The following is a 19,912-nucleotide window of genomic DNA, read 5'->3' on the forward strand; positions in this document are numbered from 1 at the left end:
CTCTTTCCAAAGCTGCTCTATTCGCCCATGCATTGACAATGCATTCGCTCGCGTGAACCAATTGGCGGTAGCCTGCCGTTCACTTGGGTGTCTGTCCAATGCTCGGCACCGGTCGTCTTGGAAACATCCACCTCTGCGCACGCTGGTTATAGTGCTTGCCGGACTGTAAGCATCTTGCTGGTTGGCTATTGCCGGAGGTTCGTTGCTCAGCCCAGGTTCAGTGAACGGCACAGAAGGGCGGGAAGTAGCAGTAACTGCCTGTAGCATACGCATATAGCCACTCTTTCTATGTCACTATACGTGCGATCTCGATAGACTACGCATTGTTAGTCGGTTGATAGACCAGGAACAATGCGAGTGCCACCAACAAGCTCGCCATGCGAGGGCAAGATCACAGAAATCAACATTTGTCAGAAAATCATTTGATGGGGATTGCTCGGGCGTTGCCGACGGTTCACCTGTACTTTCTCCCAACGGTCATGGCGCCCTCGCCGTCGTCGTCGGCGACGACTTCGGTCCAAGTCGGTGCGTGAACTGAGCCTTGTGTAGCGAGCTACCTGCTGATTGTATTGAAGCCCTGCGAATTCGACCGACGACCAATCAAGACGCCACCTCAATCCCATCCCGGTTCCAGCGGCCAGTCATCCACGCCATATCCTCTAATGCCGTCTCGGTCGATGCGGTGACCGCAAACCCTCAAGGAGGGCCCTCCCCGGCGAGCGCAGCAGGCGCGGCGGCGAAGAAGCAAGTCTTCGCCTTCGACCAGGTTCATGGCCCAGGGACTACGCAGCACACCATGTTCACCTCAACCGCGCAACCCCTCATCTCGCGCTTTGTGGAAGGCTTCAACTGCACCATCCTCGCGTACGGGCAGACCAGCTCCGGCAAGACGCACACCATGACCGGCGTGGACCTCGATGCGGACCCCACGGACCCCAACAACGGCATGGGCATCATCCCGCGCGCGGTGTCCATGATCTTCGCCCGCTGCCGCCAAGTCAAGGAGGAGCGCGCGGGGACGTGGAACTTCAACCTCAAGGGCTCGTTCGTCGAGCTGTACAACGAAGACCTCATCGACCTGCTTGGCGCCGACGATACCGGAGGCGCCCGTCGCGAGGTGCAGATACGGGAGGACAAAGATGGGCACATCATCTGGGGCGGCCTTCGCGAAGTCAGCGTGAAGAACGCGAACGAGGTCATGGGGTGCGTTGCCGCGTTGCTGCCCGCCGCCTGCCCTGCTGACGCACGACCAGCCTTATCCGCAAGGGCACGTCAATACGGCGCACCAATGAGACCGACATGAACGCGCAGTCGTCGCGCTCGCATGCCATATTCTCGCTCACTCTCACTCAGAAGAAGTATACTGGCAACGGCGAGCCGCCGCGCTCCTCGACACCATCACTACCGGGCGGCAGATCGCCTTCACGGCTCGCCCGCCCAGGCTCTGTCATGGGCACTTCTCGCGTAGCGTCTCCGACTTTCGGCCATAACTCGTCTAACAGCTTTGCGCAGGCGATGGGACGGGGCGGCTTGCGCCCATCTAGCGCGCTAGGCCACGCCGGAGATAGGCAACTACAGAATGGCGGTGACGACGGCGAATGGGTTACAATCGTTTCCAAATTCCACTTCGTTGATCTGGCTGGTTCCGAACGCGTACGTATCGCCGCTTTTGCAGAGCGACGACAGGGCACTCATTCCCGCACAGTTGAAGCGCACGGCAGCGGCCGGCGAGCGGGTCAAGGAAGGCATTTCCATCAACAGCGGTCTTCTGGCCTTGGGCAATGTCATCTCTGCCCTCGGCGACCCCGCCCGCGCGAAGTCGCACACCGCGACACACATTCCTTACCGAGACTCAAAGCTCACCCGCCTGCTGCAAGACTCGCTCGGCGGCAATGCGCATACACTTATGATTGCGTGTGTCAGCGCGGCTGAGTGGAACGCGGCGGAGACGGTCAATACCCTCAAGTATGCCAACCGGGCGCGGAACATCAAGAATCGTGCCGTTGTCAATGAGAAGGAGGACGGCTGGGACGATGTCGAGTGGCTCCGTGGCACCGTCACCCGACTCCGCAAGGAGGTGAAGACACTGAAGGAGGGCGGCGCTATACCGTCGTCCGGCGCGCCCGAGGTCGAGGTCGAGGGCGCGAGCAAGAAGGTCCTCACCCAGATGACGGAGCTGCAGAACAACTACGAGGACCTCCGCGAGAAGTTCGTCGAACGCACGGAGGAGCTTACGCGCCTTCGGCGAGAGCTTGGCGAGAAGGCTCGCGGCAGCACGGGCGGTGCGGTCACCGGGACAGCGAAGTACGAAGAGATTGTTGGACCTGTCATCGAGGAGTACGAGAAGACGATCTCGGCGATGGAGGCAGAGCTTTCGCTTAATCGCGCTGCGCTTCGTCATACCAACGAGCTTGTCGAGGAGAAGGAAGAGGAACTGTCTGCCCTTACCGAAAGGCACGGCGCGACTGAGCTCTACGTGGAAGAGCTGAGGTCACGAGTGTCCAAGCTACAAGAGCGCGAAGCTTCCACGGAGGTGAGATCCCTCACGGTCTGTACCGATACATGCTAACAGTTTGACAGGCGTACGTGCGCGATCTCGAGGAGAAGCTCAGATCAGTCGACGAGAGCAACATGTCATCCTCGGAGTCCATGTCCGACCTCAAGCGCGAGCTCGCACGCTTCAAAGACACCGAGACTTACTCGACGAAGTATATCGCTGATTTGGAGGCACGGCTCGCGCGCTCGGACGAGTCCGTCATCGCACTGCAGCAGACTGTCGAGAGGTTGGAAGCGGAATGCGAAACACGCCGCGAGGAAGCGGAATCCCTGCAGGCCCGTCTCGAGGCCCTTCGCAAGGACGGCGAGAATTGGCGCAATGATCTGGAGGCGCGCGAAGCCCGCGTGCGCGAGCTTGAGCTCAAGATGCAGGAGTGGGAGAGGAAGCGCCTGGAAGCGAACGAGACTCGCGAGCGTTTGAACAAGGTCGTCGACAATGTCGTTGACGAAGTCGAGGGCGCCAGGAACAAGCTCGAGGTCGACCTATCTGATGCCGGCTCGGTCATCTCGCGCAAGCCGTCGACCGTGCACCTGGAGAACCTCGAGAACGTCGCAAACGATGGCACCGCTCAGAAGGCGCTTTTCGACCTGCAGCAGACTCACCAGGCTACCCTCGCGGATTTGTCGTCCGTGACCGCCAAATATCGCGATGCTTTGCGCGAGATCTCGGACCTCGCTGCGCAGATACAGGAGGCAAAATTCGGCGCCTCCAGCGTTGCTGAGTCTCGCTCGGAGTCACCTACCACGGATCGCCCTCTCGAGGTGCCTTCACATCGGCGTAGCCCCACCGGCGGTGGACGGAGAAGTCGCGACCCCAGCGAACAACCCGGCAGCAAACGTCTTTTTTTCCGACAAGCGGCCTCGGTCGAGTCGCTCCGCGCGAGGTACGTCTGCTCGTCCTAGTTTGGCTCCGTGAAACTAACACTATCCACAGGTCGCTTTCACAATCCTTATCGCTTTCACAGGAGCTTTCCTCGGCACACTCGCGCAAAACTTCCTTTTCAAGTCAAGGGACGAGTAGTGCACACTCCCCGTCCAACTCCCAGTCTATGACATATGGATCCGGCAATCACTCCCGCCCGAACCTTTCTATCTCCCTGTCGTCCAATGGGGAGCGCTCGGTGTCTAGCCTGGAGAAGGAGATTATGCGCCTCCAGGAGGTGCTAAGGGAGCGCGAGACGGAGATATCCGCCCTCGAGGAATCGCTCAAGGAAGCCCACGATAAGAGCGACACGGCGACTTCGGAGACCTCTGAGCGCGGACCCGGCAAGATTGACGTCGACCTCCCAATCCTCGTCAACGGAGCCAGCCATGAGAAGGCGGACAGCGCGCATTTGTCTCCGAAGACGCTCGGGCAGTTCGACTCGATTCGGAAGAGCATGGAGATACGGGATGGGTTCTCTATTCCAGACGGCGATTCCGATGGTGCGAACGCCGCTATGATCGCAGAGAGGGATGAGAGTCTCGCACGGTTGAATGAGCTCATGCTGTAAGTCCTTCTCACCGCGCAAGTGAAGGTTTCTGATCATCATGTAGTTCCATGGCGCAGAAGGAGTCGCAGCATCGCGAAGTTGTGGATGATCTGTCCGAGCAACTGACCACCGTAAGGCGGCAGCTTGACGATCTCAGGACACTCAGCAGGGATCAGGTATGTACTCGAGACGTTGCGCGCGGCATCGCATGCTTACTGTCAATGATCAGGCCCTCAACATGTCCGGCGAGATCGACGCCATGCAGCGGAAATACGTCGCCGACCTCGCTACTCTCGAGGAGACGCAGAAGCGCGAGGCCGAACTCGTCGAGTCTTTGAAGAAGGCTGACGAGGAGCATTCGGTGACCGTCGCACAACTGCGCGCCGAGCACGAAGCAGCTATGAACGAGAAAGCAGCCGAGGTTGACGAGCTTGTTTCTCGCCTCAAGGCCGAGCACGATGCCGCCCTCAGCAGTGTTCGTGAAGAGCTTGTTGCCGCGACTGCCTCTCTCGAGCAGTCCCGTGCGGACCACGAAAAGTCTTTCGGCGAGCTGGAGGCCAAACACGCTGCCGAGCTTGAGCGTCACTTGCAGGAGGCGAACGAGGTTTTGGCACGTACTCGGGAGGAGCACGAGGCCGCACTTGCCAAGCTCGCGGCTGAGCATGCGGAAGTCCTGCGCAAGAAGGAGGACGAGTCGAATGCGGTTCTTCACAAGACCGAGGAGGACTACTACAACGTCCTGACCAAGCTTCGCAGCGACCACGCCGAAACCCTCGAGCGCCAGAAGGCCGAGACCGAAGCGGCGTTGGAGCGCCTCCGCGACGAGCACGCCGCCCAGATGCGTATGGCTACCATCGCGCAGGAGGGATCTCTTTCGGAGTCGGAGTCGGCTCGCAACCTGGCCCTCAAGGAGCTACAGGAGGAACATGCTGCTGCCGTCCTTCGTAAGGACACTTCCTTCGCCGAGGAACTTGAGCGCGTCAAGAGTGAGCATGCGCGTGCACTGGCCACCAAGGACGAGGACTTCAACATCCAGCTCGAGAAGACCCGCGCCGAGCATGAAGGCGTCCTCTCGCGCATGAAGGAGACCTGGCGCGACGAGGCTGAGCGGCTGAACGGCTTGCTGGAGGCTGCGAAGCAGGAGTCCGCCGCGTCTGCTGCTCAATCGCAGAAGGCGTTCGACGAGGCTACGCAGGCTCTAAAGGAGGAGCATGATGCGCTATTGGCCGAAGTCACGAAGGGCCACGAGGAACAGCTGTCCCAGTTGCGCAGTGAGCACGACGCCGTCCTTCGCGAATCATCGGAGAAGCTCGAGGCCGAACGCCAGGAGCTCCTCAAGTCGCATGTCGAGGAGGTCACGAAGCTGAAGGCCGAGCATCAGCAGGCTGTTGCCGAGCTCAACGAGACTTTGGTCGCACTGCAGGCTGAACGTCAGGATGCTCTGGAGAATGCCAGGCAAGCGGCCGAGCGCTCATTCACCGAGGAGCAGGAGCGCCTGCACGCGACTCTGGAGGACCTGAAGGCTCAGCACGCGCAGGAGGTGGAGACCTGGACGAAGGACCGTGCACTCCTTGTTCAGGAGCTCGAAGCCGAGAAGGCGGCCGCCGACAAGCTTGCCGCGTCGCAGCAAGCACTCGAGCAAACCCATCGCCAGGCTCTCGACGAGAAGGATGCTGCCTTCGAGGCCCTCAAGGACGACCTAACCTCCGTTACCAGCCAGCGCGACGAATTTCAGTCGGAGGTCGAGGACCTTCGCTCGGAGTTGGCTCAGCACCGCGAGGAACAGTCTCGCCTTCTCGAGGAAGCTCGCACAGAGAAGACGACCGCTGTTGAGCAGCTCACCCAGGAGCTAGCATCGACCTCAGACCAGCGAGACGACTTGGAGGCTGAGGTCGCCACCCTCAGGGCTGAGTTGGACAAGACGCGTAAGGAGCAGTCCAAGCTTGTGCAGGAGGCATCCAAGCGAGATTCTCTGGTCGACGAGCTCGAACGGCACCGCTCGATGATTGCGGAGATGCAGGACGCACTTCAGAAGGTCAAGGACGAGAAGGACACCCTGCAGACCGAGAAAACTCGCTCGGATACCATGCTGCGCGACTTGCAAGCGCAACTCGTTCGCAGCTCCTCGCCACCGACTGTCCGCTCGCCAGTGGAGCGCAACCGATCAAATCTGCCACCCATGAAACTCCCACCACCGACACCGCCTCCCTCCGTTCCTCCTCCGCCGGCTCCGCGACACATGAACGGCGACGCCAACGGCAGCGTCTCATCCGCCGCCTCTAGCGCTCCGAGTGCGCTCGCATCCTCCACCTCTTCACGCGATTCCACGCTCGACTCGCCTGCGACGTCAGTAGCCACGCCAACCATCAACGGACCGGACCCTAAGATGGTCGCGAAGATGGAGGAGCAGGCGAAGCATATCGACGAGCAGGAGGCAATGATCAAGACGTTGAACAAGCAATTGTCCCACTGCGAGAGCGATTTGCAGACGCACATGGACCTTGTCTCCACGCTCGAGACGTCTTTGGGTGACTCGGAGAAGAACCGTACGTTCTTATCTTTTGTCTCTCGCGTCCTTCGTACTTACCGCCGCATTAGTCCGCAAAGCTCGTATGCACGCAACCGAGCTCGCAAGGGAGCGGGACACGTTGAATACGAAGATGGAGGCCTTGCGGAGGGAGCTTGAAGAGGCCAAGCGCGAAGTCACGAATGTGCGCCGGTCTATCGTCGAGGAGAAGCAGTCTTTGGAACAGCGTCTCGACGAGGAGCGCCGGGCCAAAGAGCGGGCGCGGCAGCAGTTGGACTCGCGTATGGAAGAGCTCCAAAAGCGCAAGTCCAAGTTCGCCTGTCTCTGATCGCCTCTGCTCCGTCTGCGTCGGGTCTTTTTATTCTCTTATTTCGCCTGCACTTTTCGCTTGCCGGGTTTGGATCGTTCGCTCTGTTGTTTACTCATCTCTTCCTCTCTGTTTTCGCCGTATATATCGGCTTGCACGCTCTTTGCCGGCGCGACCTCTCCGCACCATTATACACTACTTGCTTGGCATACCCCCTCCATCTATGGCTACCCTTCCTGTTACCTCTATGTTCCCCTTAGTAGAATATACCAGCTATGCAACGCAGGGCGCGAAGCACCAATGACCAAGCTCGTTCACACCCGATGTTCTACACCCGCCGAGGGGTGGCGGCGTGGGCGCAATGTGGGTCCGGCCAGAGGCCGGGGTCGCCCCGTGGCACAATGCGGCACGAGAAACGGGTATCTTTTTCCCGCGGGGTAAAAAAATATAGGACGTAACGTCAACCGCCTCCTCTTCGTCTCAACCGCCATCTCCGCCGCCCTCCCTTCTCTTCCTTCCCTCTACCTAGATTATTATAATTGTCCGTCATGTCGCCGGCGACTGTTGCTGCCGGCCGTCTCGCGCTTCGTAGCGCCCCGCACAGACTCGCGCTCGCCCCTCGCGCATCGTCGGTCGTGGCGCGTTCGAATGCGCGACTGTTTTCTCAGACGGCTGCGGCTCGCGTACCCTCTCTGCCTCAGTTCTCTATGCAGGGAAAGGTGTGTAGGAGAGGATGGTGAGGGGGCGACAAGCACTCTAAACACATTGCTCAGGTGTGCATGGTCACTGGTGCCGCGCGGGGTTTGGGCAACGAGTTCTGCAAGGCCTTTGTTGACTCGTACGTCGGAACTTGCTGATAGGACCTTGACGCGTACTTACGAGTGAACGATAGCGGTTGCACGTCTCTAGCCATCGTCGATCTCAAGCAGGAGGAGGCGGAAGCCGCGGCATCCGAACTGGCCAACTACGCGTGCGGTCAGTCAATTTTCCTAGAGCCTGTGGTATTGACCAGTGACTGAACACTTTGAAAGTGAACAGCGACCTGAAGCCCGAGGACGTGAAGATCATCGGTGTCGAGTGTGATGTTTCGTCCGAGCGTTCCGTTCAGAAGGCGTTCGCAACCGTCACGTCCATGTTCGGCCGGGTAGACAGTGTCGTCGCGTCTGCTGGTGAGTTATCTTGCCTATCTCCCCCTGCATGTCCACTCATGACGTCGCAGGTATCGTCGAGAACTACTCCGCCTTCGAGTATGTATTGATTGCATGCTTCTCGCGCGTGGAGCATCCGTCTCATGTCTTCCCAGCTACCCCTTCGACCGGATAAAGCGCTTGTACGACATCAACGTTCACGGCGCCTTCTTCACCGCCCGTGAAGCCGCCCGGAACATGATCCCCCAGGGTGGTGGCGCGATTGTTCTGGTGGCTAGCATGAGTGCCAACGTCAGTCACTTGACTGTTCTACCTCGGTGGCTATCGTACTGACCCGTGCTCTCATAGATCGTCAACATCCCGCAGGTTCGTCGCATGACAGGTCTTGCGCGTACTCATCTGTTCAACTTGTCTTTTTACAGCCGCAAACTCCCTACAACGCCTCCAAGGCTGGTGAGTGACGATACCTGGTTTCATTGCCCTTGTACTGATGATGCTGCAGCCGTAAGGCACATGGCGTCGTCCTTGGGTGTCGAGTGGGCTAAGAAGGGTGTCCGGGTCAACGTCCTCAGCCCGGGTTACATGTTGACCAAGCTCACGCGGACAATCTTGGCGCACGACCAGGAGCTCAAGAAGACCTGGGAGAGCCTGACGCCTATGGGTCGCGTACGTTGCATTCCTCCTATCTTCTGATTGGCGTTGCTGACGTCCACGTAGATGGGCGAGCCTGAAGATCTTGCAGTGGGTATTCTAGGTTCACCTCACGACCATCTGCTGACATTCTGCTAGGGCGCCATCGTCTTCCTTGCCTCTGATGCCTCTCGTTTCATGACCGGTACTGAGATCCGCGTGGACGGCGGTTACACGATCATCTAAACCATTCTTTATTCTTACTTTTGCTGGGTGCGGGTTCCTCGACAGCGCGGATGACTACACCACCGACTGAGGACTCAATTGTCACCCATGGAACGGGCGGACGAATCTGACTACACCATATACATAGAGGTACACTACGCCAATGACCTGAATCTAGTCCTTTGCTGTTTGTTGCTTTGCTGTATCCATCTGTGTGCTCTTGTCGTTCTCGGGTCTCAAGGGGCTGCTCACTGTTTTCTACAAGGTTTTCTATAGGGAATTTATGTGCTGAGGGAATGCGCCGGCGTGCATGGGAAGTGTTTGTTATCGACGGGGCAGGCGCTTCCTTATTTGGCAATCATTGTTGTTTCGGGATCCGGCCGGCGTGATGCCGGAGGCCGACGCGTGCGATCGTGGAGCGCGTCGTCCCCTTAATATTCACTTGCTTCCGACGACCATGTCTACAGTCCACGGCCGCTACCCCCCTCCGCTGCCTCGGACGTCGTCGGGCTCGAATACTTCCCAGCTCTTTGAATTTACAAAGCGGAAACGTTGGGCCGACCTACTTGTCACTGAGCTTGCGGACGCTATCATCTTGGTCTTGGGTGTCCCTAATCCAAAGATCCTATACTGCGGTGCGGCCGTCGAAGAGCTACTAGGATGGAGGGATACGGATGTTATTGACCTCGACCTCACCGAACTCATGAACCGTGCGTAGAACGCTTTCTCACACGTGCGGACCCTAATTCGCTTCCCTCCCAGAGGACGACCAGCACGTCTTCCAGACGGCTTTTCACGACAGCGTCAATACTGAGCAGGAGCTATTGTCTTATGTCCGGTTGAAATGCAACAACACTAAGGACGCGTCGCACACAACGACTGCAGCGTATCATCATCAGCAAATGCATGGCCAAATCCCCCAACAGCCAGCGCAGGAAGTCTTGTTCGAGATCAAGGGTTATCCGCATTATCACCCCGACAGGTCTAAATGCTGGTGCTTTTTTGCCACGGCGAGGCCGTATCCGAGCAGGAACACCGCAATGTGAGCGGGAAGCTCACCGAGGTTCACAGGGACGCCGAACTCACCTTGATACTTCCCCAGGCTGAACACGTTCTTCGACCTGAAGATCGAGAACGAGCGCTTGCAACAACGCCTCGTTGAGCTCCGGAGTCAACAGCCCGCTCCTGGTGCCTCAAATGGTGTGCCCTCCGCATCCCCTATAACAGCAACTGCTGCAAACTCCTTCACGAGTTCGTCGTCTTATCCTGCCACGACCTCATCGTACGCCGCCAGCTCCTCGGCGTATCCTCATGGTCCAGCCGCTCAAAGTTCCTTCTACGGCGACGTCACTAGTCCAGTAACAAGAACGAGTTACGACCCGAACTCAATGTATGGTGGAACCTCCTTCGGTGCCCCTGCGCATGCGTCTGCCCCTGAAGAAGATGACGACGGCTCCAGCAAGAAGAAGAGGGTATGTGTTCGTCCTATTTTCTCGTGAAGTCGTCGCTCATCGTCCTTCAAAGAAAAAGTCGCACGCTGGCGAGCAGTACGTTTGCATAACATGCGGAAGGACGGACTCCCCCGAATGGAGAAAGGTATGCCTCGCAATTTCCCTGTTCTATGTTGTGTATCGACGCCTATTTAGGGTCCTTTGGGTCCGAAGACCCTCTGCAACGCATGCGGTCTGCGCTGGGCGAAGCAGCAGCGCAAGACGGACGATCAGCCAGCCGAAGGTCCCGGCTCGGGTCCCGGTCCTGGCCCCAGTAACGCCTGATTGAACACATTGTACCCTTGCATTTCTGCCGTTTTTCGTTATTTGGTCTCCCCGCTGTCCTGCATACTGGTTATCATGATCCCCTGATTTCCCGTCATCCCTCCCCGCGCTACCTGCCTCCCACGTTTTTGTCATCCCGCCCTGCTATCGCTGTGGTCTATATATTAGTTCTGTCGCCCTTGTCATGCTCTACGCATCAGTACATTAGGTTCATTTTATTCGACGCCATTTTCTAGATGTTCGGTAATTGCCCGGCGTGCTTTCTCGTATGCTTCCCATCGCGCCTTGAATCGTAGGTGTAGCGCTCTTCAAGAGGCATCGAAGGTGAGTTCGTCAATCAATGTATTCGATAGCTCCGCCCCAACTCATGCCTTCGCTTATGCAGGGATGGTCATGACATGAGTATGCAGTCGAAAAACCCTTCTCTAGCTTTTGGGAATGCGAAGGTTAGGGTGCGTAAGGTCAACAGTACTAACCAGACGCCATCATAGTACTGCCGAATATTGGCGTAGCATGATGCTCGTGTTGTTGGCATTAGAGAGGACGCTTGGTATTTCTGACTGCCTTGCTTCCTACAGTCCCCTCATCTTCGCACTCGCAATGCAGCACGATCGGCAATCATCGCACGCGCCCATAATCCCTTGTCGATTGCACATAGCCGGGAAGCGTGCAACAGAGAACTGTCGCTTCTGTGGATAGTATCTTTGTCTGCGAATATATGTAGTGTTTACGATTCCAGCCATAGAGCAAAGTGCTGCGATTGCCACACGGGACAAAATGCACCGTCAAACATTTGTTCTTGTTTTCTCCTATGGGTGCTTCATTCGGAACACGGCATTTGCCGCTATCGTTATCCTTCATTCCTTCCTATTCCCTCGGCTTTGCAAGCTGGTCTGCCTTCTTTCAGAGTCTCTTTGCTCCAAAGAAGATCCTTTCTCTGCTGATATGCGAAGGATCGTCTATCAAAGGAACGAAGCTCGGCTAGTACAAAGGCCGAAGACATGTCACTCGGGTGCTCGTCGATTGCGAGGATGGGCGGCGAGAAGCGCGTCTTCCTCTCCCTCTCCCTTCATTCACAGCCAGCATGCATCACAACATACCTTCACCGAGACGACCGCGCCCTCCATGCCGTTTGTACCTGGCAGGAAAATGCACGAAGGCGGACTGCCGGCTAAGCCACGATGGGCGACCAACAGGGCATAAAACCCCAATTGCGGTGGGCGCCCTTTGTATGCATCTGACTTAGCGCTGACGATATGTTGACATCGTTAGGTATCCAGGGGTCGTCTGCCAGGCAATAGCAAGTCTGACGCAGCGCGGAGCGGACCTCCTATACACAAACTTCGGTCCAACATCAGCGCGGACCCCTCGAGCGACCCGCCGACAACCAAGACAGGCGAGGAGGCGGGGGAAGCAGCGAAGGAGGCCCGGCTCGTGCTCGCCACTCAGGACGACGCCACACACACCTTCACGATGCTGATTGCGGGATCCATCGTTACCTTCGGCGCGGGCGCCATCATCCAGTCCCTGGTCGCCGGCTTTGATACTTCCATCGTCACCATGACTGGCATCCCCCTAGATGCAACCATCGCATCGCTCTCCAAATTCCTGGCGAACACCAACATCGACCACCGCACCTTCTACATCGTTTCGCACGACAAGCAGAAGCGCCACTGCAAGATCCTCGTCGACCGACGAAGCGCCACTCAGCTTGTCGACGCGATTGGCCAAGTCGAGATGGGTGGCTGCCGGCTCAGCGCGTCTTTAGTCGATGCTGGCGGCGGCGACGTCCTCAGTGTGGACTACTTCTTGAACCTGTGGTGGAGGGCGCCGTCCGCGCGGTACGTCGCGACCTACGGCTCCCCGGCCGTCGCAGAGGCGAAGGCACGCGAGCTGAACGGTAGCATGCTGCACGGACGACGCGTCAGTGCCCATACGTACAAAGCCTCGTCTGACATCGTCATCGACGGCCTTCCCGCTTCGGTCACGGCCAAAGAGGTGGCGCATTTTGCGAAGACCCTCTCTGCTATCCGACAGCACTCGAAGAGCCACGATACCAAGGCGGCGCTCTGTGGGATACAGGACACCCTCAGGGCGATATTTGGAACTGTTGAGATGGCGATGGAGGACGTGTCGCGCCCAAGGGAAAGCTCGACGACGAAGATTCGCCTGCGCCTCGACAGCCTGGACCGCGCCCTACAAGCCCACAACGCCTTCAATAGGAAGAAGTTCTCGTGGAATGGCAATTCGCCAATCCACGCATTCGTCGACGAGCCCGTGCAGTTCAAGCTTACAATTCCGTTCAGGGAATATAGGGCACAGCGCAAGCAATGGAGCGAGCTCGAGGCGAGCCATTCGCCTGCGCAGCCCGGCCGCCACGACTGCTTCCTCGAGCTCAAAGGGCTGATGTGGAGCGGAACTTCCGTCGACGTGACGATCTCGGGCTGGCAGAAAGAGGCGGTGGGGAGATTGAAGGTTCGCGTCGAGAATCTTGCCCGTGGTGAGACGCTTGTGGGCGGGATCCCAGGCTTGAGCGACCGCTTCCTCGATGAGGTCGAGCTATTGACGAACGCGTTGATCATTCGCGATCGACGCACACGTGCCCTGAGGGGCATTGGCGAGCCAGAGGCTTTGGCTCGGGCAAGAAGCCACCTTCAGGATGAGGCGGAGCGCCTGGCCTCGCTGGAGATCACTTTCTTCCTGAAGCCGAACGTGGCGCCGTACTTCCTGCGTTTGGGCATCCCGGCTTTGAAGGAGGAACTTGGCGAGGGATGCGTGAGATTGCGGGGCCGAAGCTCGCTTGTCGTCCGAGGAGGCGAAGTGGCGCGGCGCGCGGTCGAGCGCCATATGGCGGAGGCAGAGACGTGTCGCTTCGCCGATCGGGCGACTGGTTCTACATGTCCTGTCTGCTATATGGAGCCTGTGTCGCCCTTCCGTCTGGGTTGTGGACACGAATATTGCGCGGCGTGCGCCAAGCTTCTGCTCTCGAGCGCGACGGACAACAAGACGTTCCCATTGCTTTGCGTCGGGGATAACGCGACGTGTGGCGTACCGATACCCATTCCTACGATCCGCAAGTTCCTGACCGACGAGGGGATGAACAGACTCTTCGACGCCGCCTTCGCAGCTCATGTCGAGCGCAACCCGGACAAGGTGAAGTACTGCCGGACGGCGGGATGCGAGCAGGTGTACGCTGTCACCGCGGAGCAACAATTTGCGCCTTGCCCGTCGTGCTTCGCTGGCGTCTGCACCGCTTGCAACGAGGATGCGCATACTGACAGAACTTGCGATGAAGTACGACGAGCGAAGGACGAGGAGCGGCTCAACAACAAGCTCTGCACCGACCAGAACTACAAACGCTGCCCGAACTGCAATATCCTGGTCGAGAAAACCGCAGGATGCAACCACATGTCGTGCAGATGTGGCACGCACTTCTGCTGGTTGTGCATGCAGGCATTCCCGAGCGGCAAGGAGACGTATGACCACATGAGCCAGGTGCATGGAGGCTTCTATGCCGGGCCCGTACCCGCAGAGATGGTCGAGTTCGTTCCGGTGCAAGGTCGCGATGCAGAGCGACTTCGCGTCTGGTTGAGGAACGAGGCTGTCCGCCAGGTAGAGGGTCCAAATGGTATACCGGTATATCTCATCCCGGATGAGGTGATAGAGCAGGCGCGGGAGGAGATGGCGCAGGAGAACAACGCTCAGGAAGGTCAAGGTGGGAACAGAAACTGCACTGTGATGTGAGTGTAGACAGGCTATACAACCGTCAATTTTTTTAGATCTCGAGGTCCATTCTCTACACCTTTTACTTTCTGCCCAGAGGCTGAGATGATGATGGCAGGAGCGGACAGAACACAACGATAGTCGGATTATTCGAGAAGGCACGTGCGTGTTTGGTCTTGTTGCTGTTGTCGGACCGTCGACCGATTCTTCGTCACACGGGATCGACGTGATGGCACAAACCCTTTCTTTCACCGCAACCACCACCATCGTCGGACGAAGGTCGTTGCTGTTCGCGAGTGAAAGCCTCAATAAAAGCACACGACCGCCTCCCGACCGCCCCACCGACCGAGCCCCTCTACTACCAAAAATGGCGTTCAACCAGCCCTTCCCTGTCGCCAGCCCTCTCATGCAGAAGCCGCCTCCGCCGCCGTCTTATGGCCCCGACTTGGCGGTTCGCTTGATCTGTCCGGAATGCCGCGAGGCGACCCCGGATATTCGAGAGGAATTTGGTAGTGGAGACCTCGTCTGTGGGGCGTGTGGCCTGGTTTTGGGTGACAGGATCATCGACACGCGTAGCGAGTGGCGTGTAAGTTTTCTCTCCATTTCCCGCCTTGCTGATCAAGCACGATGTTGAACCTCATCTGACTAGACCTTCGCAAACGACGAAGGCGACGACCCCTCGCGTGTCGGAGCAGCTACCGACCCCCTCCTCGAGGGCATCGAGCAGCTCGACACGGTCATCAGCTTCCGAGATGGCGGCTCTGGCGTGGCAAGGGAACTGCAGCGCGCAGCCACCCGCGCCCAAGGATCGCGTTCAGAGCGCAACATTCTTACCGCCTTCCGCGACATCTCGACGCGCTGCGACCAATTTGCACTTCCTAAGACGATCAGCGATATCGCGAAGCAGCTGTACAAGCGAGTACACGACGAGGGCGTCTTGAAGGGCAAGCCGCAGGAAGCCATCACCGCCGCCTGCATCTTCATCGCCTGCCGACAAGCCCACGTACCGCGGACATTCCGCGAGTTCTGTGATCTCACGCATGTGTCGAAGAAGCTGTTGGGATTCTGCTGCCGGACGATCAGCTTGACGTTCAACTTGGCGCCCGGCGCCTCCACCAACCCCTCCGCCGGCCCCGAAAACATCCTCCCCCGCTACTTCAACCAGCTTGACCTCCCCACTTACGTCCAGTCCATCTGCCACGACATCATCGTCGAAGCGCGGAATCACGGCATCGCGGATGGAAGGAGTCCAGTGTCGATTGCTGGCGGGGCGATCTACTTCACTTGCCACCTACTCGGCAAGCCGAAGTCGCTGCGGGAGATTAGCTCGGCGGCGAGCGTTAGCGAAGGGACGATTAAGCTCGTGTACAAGCTGTATTACGATGCGAAGGAGAAGCTGGTGAAGGAGAAGTGGATTCAGGAAGGTAAGGCGCGATTGGACCGCCTCCCATTCGACGGGAAATAAGGGCGTCGACGGGAATTGAGCGATGGACGCTGCCAACCTTCCTACCGTATTTATGTATATCCCTTCTATAAGGAAGAAGGGACTTTTACTGAATGGGCGATCCGCTTTGACAAAACCTCTGAACCTCACCATTGGACGACGCTCGGACTATACCTTTCTGGCTCTGACTCGGAGAACCCGCGTGCCCTTCTCCTTTCAGCCTGCGCGTCATGCGCAACTGTATGGGTCCCGTGCAGGGCTCGCGCTGGCGAGCGCCACTTAGGTCAAAGTCACATTTTCTTCCTTATTCTGAGCGTGCAGTAAAAGCCGACTTTACGCGACGCAGACGCGGTGTAATACCATTTCTCCTTAATAGAGATCAGCTGAAGAAGCACTCAAAATGCGTAAAATTGTGCTGAAGTTCAACAAGGAAGAGCATAGTGGGTTGACATGAGACGTGCGCATCGGAGAACGATGTAAGGGGGACGGGGATCGGAATATCGATGGCGAGCCTTGGCGAGAGAATGGGATGGAAATATAATGGAAAGGCCTTGAAGGTTGTACACAGATAGATGAGCGGAGAGCCGTGACTCAGGACGGGCCATAGCTCGACTCGCACTGATTGCTCTAGGTGGAAGTACCTCTCAATCAACGAAGACGACGTACCTACTGTCCAGCAACCAGTTCGCTTTGACAGAGCTCACTTTCCCTTGGGAAACATCGCACGGGTCCATCCCGCTAGTTCTGCTATAAGCCGCGGCAGGCTTAGCATATTCATGTACTACTCCGTGTTAGCGCTGTATAAAGAGTTCTTCCTCCGTTGAAAAGACAACTTTTGCAAGAAGTGAACGAGTGTGGCCGCTTGTGAACCCCGTCCACGTGGGACCTTGCGTGACGAGCGCAAGTGCGTCTTTGTTCTCCTGCAACCACCCACTCGCCACGAAGTCTCGTTCAGCGATGAACTCACCTCCCGAGCCCGCATCTCCCATCCACTCCGGGGCCTCGACCGAAGATGAGATAGAGGAGATGGAGATCATCACCACCAAGATGCCCCAATCCTCAGGCGGACCGTCCTCCCTGGCCTCGTCCTCCAAGCGACGCTTCGCGGGCGGCCACTCATACGGTGGAAGCTCGATGCGGGATGCGAAGACCCGCCGAAGGGAGGACCCCATGCGGCGCGGGCACCACGAGGGGAAGGAGGGAAAGAAGGACAAGGAGGATATGGTGGACAATGACTTTTTGGACGGATTGAGGAAGGGTGCGTGGGGCGGTTGTGGCGGGCAGGAAGCCATGCTGACTCGGGTGTTATTCTCTATAGACATCGGCGACCCGTTCGCGGCGATCGCGTCCATCAAGCGGGACGCGCAGTGATCGTGTCGCGCTCGTGTTAGCCTGCTTTGTTCTTCTGGTCTTGTCCTTGTGCTAAATCGTGAGTACGCGGCCCTAGGCCTATCCTCTTGTCGTTCTTGAGCAGTAACGGGCTCACCTCATCTCCTCCACAGGCTTTCTCCGCTGTTCTCGCGCCCTAGGCCTCTTGTCGATGTATGATGTATCTATAGCCCTGCAACGTGAATGGATTCGCACCGCATCCTGCAAAGTCCGCGACTAGCTTGCCTTGTCAGGCTGGGGTGCCATGCTGGGCGTTTGAGGCATGGCGGCACGCCAGCGAGGCAAGGTTGAGCGGCTCGCCAGGCAGGGTGGCGCGCTACGCAGGGTGGTAAGGTGCGGCCGGGTCTTGCTTTGTTCAACCCTTCGTCAAGAACGGCATCTGGACTTCTCCGTCTGCGTCAGGTTCACGCTCGCGCCACTCCGCGCGAGGCCGTCTTTGTGGCCCTGCGACGTGCTCTCAGCCAAGATCTGCTTGCTTTCTTCATTCTTACCGCGGGTCGAGGGAACTGAAAGACCAGACCGACGTCTGTCTGGCTAACACGTACGAAGATGCATGGTGACGTTCCCTCTGCCTTGTTCCCTCCGCCCGCGCTGCCTGATCCTCTGACAGTTGTGCCTACCCCGATGGCCCATCAGCACTATTGTCTCCACCCGCGCCTCCGCCTCGCTCTTGCAAGTCACGACTTGCCGCCCATCGATGTGTGGTAGGCTACCAGCTATGGCAGCTCTCAAAGTCGTGGAAGATCAGCGTGTACAGACCGCAGCCGACCTTATTGTCCTCGACCTAAAGCCTACCACGCATTGATACTTTGCTGATTAGCACGTCCGCCAGCGCCTATCGATCCTCGTATACTCCCGAGCAACACCCGAGGGGCAACCGGGCCCATGTTCGACTGGCTGAGGAAGCTGTATCGGGACATGTCCTACGTTGTGGCTCGCGGGGCAAACCACACGGATGCATTCCAGTCCACCGTCGGTATTCTCGCAGGTGACTCGGCATCTCCGGGTCTCTGGAATATCTACTTCTCGGACATCACCATCCCCTCGCTCCCAGACGTGGTCCGGCTTAACGGGGTCGGGATATCTCATGTTGAACAGGCCGACGACGTCGCCCTCCTCGCTAAAAGCCTCGCCGCTCTGCAGCTCATTGTCGATGCGTTCGTCAAGTGGTGCTCTGACAACTTCATGACTATTAACGCCGGGAAAACAAAGGCAATGATCTTCGGGCCTATTCCACGGCCGCTCAGCCGCATTGTCGTTGATGGGGTGGGCATCGACTTCGTGGATGAGTACAAGTACGTCGGCACGATTTTCTGCTCGACGGAGAGGAACATATTCGAACGCAATTATCACTCAAAGGAGCTGAAAGCACGCGCGATGACGGGGGCAATGTTTGGAGTGGAGGACATGGTAGGCACGGTGCCCGTGTCTGTAGGCACAAAGCTCTACATGATGCGGATTGACCCCCACCTTGTCTTCGGCTGCGAAGTCGTCCTTGACGTGGATGACAGGCTCGTGGATGAACTGCAGCGCGTACAGCAACGCTTCCTGCGCAGGCTCATCGGCGTCAATCCTTCCAGCATCTGCGGTGTGCTCTTCACAGAAACCGGACTCATGCCACTGCGTGTACGGCGTGTGCTGCTCGCGCTGCGTTACTTGGGCTACCTCCTCGCGCTACCAGACGACCACTTCGCGAAATTGGCCCTTGACGAGTCCTTTCGGCTCGCACGAGGCGGCTGGCCATCATGGGTCTCCGATCTCAGGCATGTACTCCGCCGGTACCTCCCTCTCCACCTCCACTCTTACGATCGTCTGCATGACGCGAGCGCGCTGGCGGGAATTCAGACGGAGCTCGTGAAGGCGGCAGATAACGCTCTCTTGACAGAGCTTCGCGGAATGTCCCGCCTGGATCTCTGGAACGCGCGTGTGGGTGGGAAGGTCAGACAGATGCGTCGATATCTCGCCACAACCGTGCCCGCACACCGAAAAGCGCTCACTCGCCTGATTCTGAGCGACCACATACTGGCAGTGGAGACCCTCAGACGGCCGGCTCGGTACAGGCGTGCTGTCGCGCGGGAGGACCGCCTTTGTCGGTTATGCAGGACGCAGGTGGAGGACGAGGTTCACGCGCTCTTGGACTGTCGCGGGCGGGTGGACCTGATCTGCATGCGGCAGACACTCTACGAGGATTTGCACCGTATGAATGTCCGGCCACCCGCGTTCGACGGGGAGAACTGGGGGCGGAGCTTGCTGTGCTGGCTGACCGAACATAAGCGGGAGGACGTACGTGCTGCTTGGGCGCACTACGTCTACCGAGCGCTTGCCGTGTTCGAGGCGGTTCCCATCTATGTCATGGACCAGTACCGGATACGTAGTACTACACGCTGACATTGACTTACGCGGCATGTGTTCCCCTTTCTGCGTGCTGAGGCTTGATCTCGTGAGGCGATGGGTGATACTTACGATGTATTGGTTCGTACTTACACACCGATACGCTACAGCGATAAGGGCCAAGGTGCTCCGTCGCACTGTCCTGCTCCTGGACTGTGTAGGGCGGATAGGGCCGTTCCTCTTTAGGGACCTCCCCCGAATAATAAACTTCCTTCCTTCCTTCCTTCCCGCCTATGATGAACACGCGCAGGCGGACGTTGCCAGGCTTTTGATCCCCACCCCAGGACCCTGCCCTGTTGCCCCCCTCTCCTTATTGTTCTCTCGC

The 19,912-nt window shown here is 58.0% G+C and overlaps 9 protein-coding genes across 9 annotated transcripts; 8 read left to right on the plus strand and 1 right to left on the minus strand.

Annotated features, from left to right (window-relative positions):
* Positions 1-453: 453 nt before the first annotated feature.
* Positions 454-7,186, plus strand: SCHCODRAFT_02563303 (kinesin). Its single transcript, XM_003035650.2, has 9 exons — positions 454-525; positions 576-1,203; positions 1,254-1,653; positions 1,706-2,533; positions 2,581-3,440; positions 3,491-4,045; positions 4,093-4,204; positions 4,258-6,574; positions 6,627-7,186. Exons 1-9 carry the CDS (start codon positions 480-482, stop codon positions 6,881-6,883), a joined length of 6,003 nt encoding a protein of 2,000 aa, XP_003035696.1. The 5' UTR covers positions 454-479; the 3' UTR covers positions 6,884-7,186.
* A 153-nt stretch (positions 7,187-7,339) lies between these two features.
* SCHCODRAFT_02608168 (NAD(P)-binding protein) lies at positions 7,340-9,240 on the plus strand. Its single transcript, XM_050344297.1, has 11 exons — positions 7,340-7,581; positions 7,636-7,700; positions 7,755-7,837; positions 7,894-8,031; positions 8,082-8,109; positions 8,166-8,301; positions 8,359-8,376; positions 8,433-8,463; positions 8,513-8,676; positions 8,728-8,751; positions 8,800-9,240. The coding sequence occupies exons 1-11, from the start codon at positions 7,411-7,413 to the stop codon at positions 8,884-8,886; spliced, it is 945 nt and encodes a 314-aa protein (XP_050203116.1). The 5' UTR covers positions 7,340-7,410; the 3' UTR covers positions 8,887-9,240.
* Positions 9,241-9,314: 74 nt separating this feature from the next.
* Positions 9,315-10,907, plus strand: WC2 (blue light receptor). The gene is made up of 5 exons (XM_050344298.1): positions 9,315-9,575; positions 9,628-9,907; positions 9,968-10,337; positions 10,390-10,461; positions 10,512-10,907. The coding sequence occupies exons 1-5, from the start codon at positions 9,323-9,325 to the stop codon at positions 10,638-10,640; spliced, it is 1,104 nt and encodes a 367-aa protein (XP_050203117.1). The 5' UTR covers positions 9,315-9,322; the 3' UTR covers positions 10,641-10,907.
* SCHCODRAFT_02038818 (uncharacterized protein) lies at positions 10,830-11,377 on the plus strand. Its single transcript, XM_050341582.1, has 2 exons — positions 10,830-10,964; positions 11,026-11,377. Exon 2 carries the CDS (start codon positions 11,079-11,081, stop codon positions 11,337-11,339), a length of 261 nt encoding a protein of 86 aa, XP_050203118.1. The 5' UTR covers positions 10,830-10,964; positions 11,026-11,078; the 3' UTR covers positions 11,340-11,377.
* A 530-nt stretch (positions 11,378-11,907) lies between these two features.
* SCHCODRAFT_02608177 (uncharacterized protein) lies at positions 11,908-14,439 on the plus strand. The gene has a single exon (XM_003035647.3). It carries the CDS (start codon positions 12,114-12,116, stop codon positions 14,382-14,384), a length of 2,271 nt encoding a protein of 756 aa, XP_003035693.2. The 5' UTR covers positions 11,908-12,113; the 3' UTR covers positions 14,385-14,439.
* A 202-nt stretch (positions 14,440-14,641) lies between these two features.
* On the plus strand, positions 14,642-15,973 carry SCHCODRAFT_02608180 (TFIIB-domain-containing protein). Its single transcript, XM_003035646.2, has 2 exons — positions 14,642-14,949; positions 15,013-15,973. The coding sequence occupies exons 1-2, from the start codon at positions 14,731-14,733 to the stop codon at positions 15,826-15,828; spliced, it is 1,035 nt and encodes a 344-aa protein (XP_003035692.2). The 5' UTR covers positions 14,642-14,730; the 3' UTR covers positions 15,829-15,973.
* On the plus strand, positions 15,880-16,137 carry SCHCODRAFT_02608183 (uncharacterized protein; the record flags this gene model as incomplete). The annotated part of the gene is made up of 1 exon (XM_050344299.1): positions 15,880-16,137. A coding segment is annotated over one exon (211 nt), but the record flags the coding sequence as incomplete, so codon positions are not given.
* Positions 16,138-16,196: 59 nt separating this feature from the next.
* SCHCODRAFT_02608184 (uncharacterized protein) lies at positions 16,197-16,427 on the minus strand. The gene has a single exon (XM_050344300.1). It carries the CDS (start codon positions 16,410-16,412, stop codon positions 16,230-16,232), a length of 183 nt encoding a protein of 60 aa, XP_050203120.1. The 5' UTR covers positions 16,413-16,427; the 3' UTR covers positions 16,197-16,229.
* A 237-nt stretch (positions 16,428-16,664) lies between these two features.
* On the plus strand, positions 16,665-19,624 carry SCHCODRAFT_02674903 (uncharacterized protein). The gene is made up of 2 exons (XM_003035644.3): positions 16,665-17,065; positions 18,017-19,624. Exons 1-2 carry the CDS (start codon positions 16,765-16,767, stop codon positions 19,582-19,584), a joined length of 1,869 nt encoding a protein of 622 aa, XP_003035690.2. The 5' UTR covers positions 16,665-16,764; the 3' UTR covers positions 19,585-19,624.
* The last annotated feature ends 288 nt before the right edge of the window (positions 19,625-19,912 follow it).

This window comes from Schizophyllum commune, assembly GCF_000143185.2.
Source record: "Schizophyllum commune H4-8 unplaced genomic scaffold SCHCOscaffold_1, whole genome shotgun sequence".
Classification (NCBI taxonomy): Eukaryota; Fungi; Basidiomycota; class Agaricomycetes; order Agaricales; family Schizophyllaceae; genus Schizophyllum; species Schizophyllum commune.